Source organism: Phalaenopsis equestris, unplaced genomic scaffold (genome assembly GCF_001263595.1).
Source record: "Phalaenopsis equestris unplaced genomic scaffold, ASM126359v1 Scaffold188271, whole genome shotgun sequence".
Taxonomy (NCBI): Eukaryota; Viridiplantae; Streptophyta; class Magnoliopsida; order Asparagales; family Orchidaceae; genus Phalaenopsis; species Phalaenopsis equestris.
The window spans coordinates 1-740 of record NW_018208220.1 but is presented as its reverse complement, the minus strand read 5'-3'; the positions used below and the strand labels follow the sequence as shown (position 1 = coordinate 740).

General features: G+C 36.9%; 1 protein-coding gene across 1 annotated transcript; it reads left to right on the top strand.

Moving 5' to 3' along the window:
* Nucleotides 1-8: 8 nt before the first annotated feature.
* Nucleotides 9-397, top strand: LOC110034465 (probable aquaporin TIP1-1; the record flags this gene model as incomplete). Its single annotated transcript, XM_020738722.1, is given in 1 exon segment — nucleotides 9-397. A coding segment is annotated over 1 exon segment (138 nt), but the record flags the coding sequence as incomplete, so codon positions are not given.
* Nucleotides 398-740: the final 343 nt, after the last annotated feature.

The following is a 740-nucleotide window of genomic DNA, read 5'->3' as shown; positions in this document are numbered from 1 at the left end:
TCGGACCTGCCGTTGTGAGCTGGGCGTGGAAGCACCACTGGATTTACTGGGTTGGACCTCTCATCGGCGGCGGGCTCGCCGGAATCGTCTACGAGCTGTTTTTTATTAACCGTAGCCACGAGCAGCTTCCAACCACCGATTACTGAGTTGTTTGGGATCTGAATGTCCTTCGTTCTGTGGTTGAATTTCTCTCTTATCTGTCCTTTTTTTTGTTTTTTTGTTTTTTTTTAAGTTGTATTTTCTCTGGACTATGGTCGGATGTGTCGCTGGTATCAAGTTGCATTTAAGGAGTCATTTTGTGTTGGATGGTCTGTATGATGTTGAGTTAAATAAGTATGTGGAGGAGGAGGAGGATGGTAGGGTTTCTGTTTTTGAAAATAATTTGAAGCTTAATTCATGGTAAATATGAAAATAATTTTTTTTTTTTGTTAATAGGGAAAAAAGAGACAATTTTTATTTATTTATACAGCTAAAGTTTAAATTTTTATAAACTTTTTTAATGTTTCATGATGTCAAAAATATATAGGGATGAGGATGAAGCGACATGCTTTTTAAAAAACTAATATTAAATATATAAATATTATATTTCATTGGAGTAAATTTACCATTAAAGGAAGGGCGTCGGTAAATTATTTTGGTGGCGGTTAGGTTAGGAGATGTCTTGACGTTGATTGCAGGCCCATTATTTGAGTGGGATGGGCGGTGCCAAAATGCATGCCTGCAGAATGATTCCTTGTAAA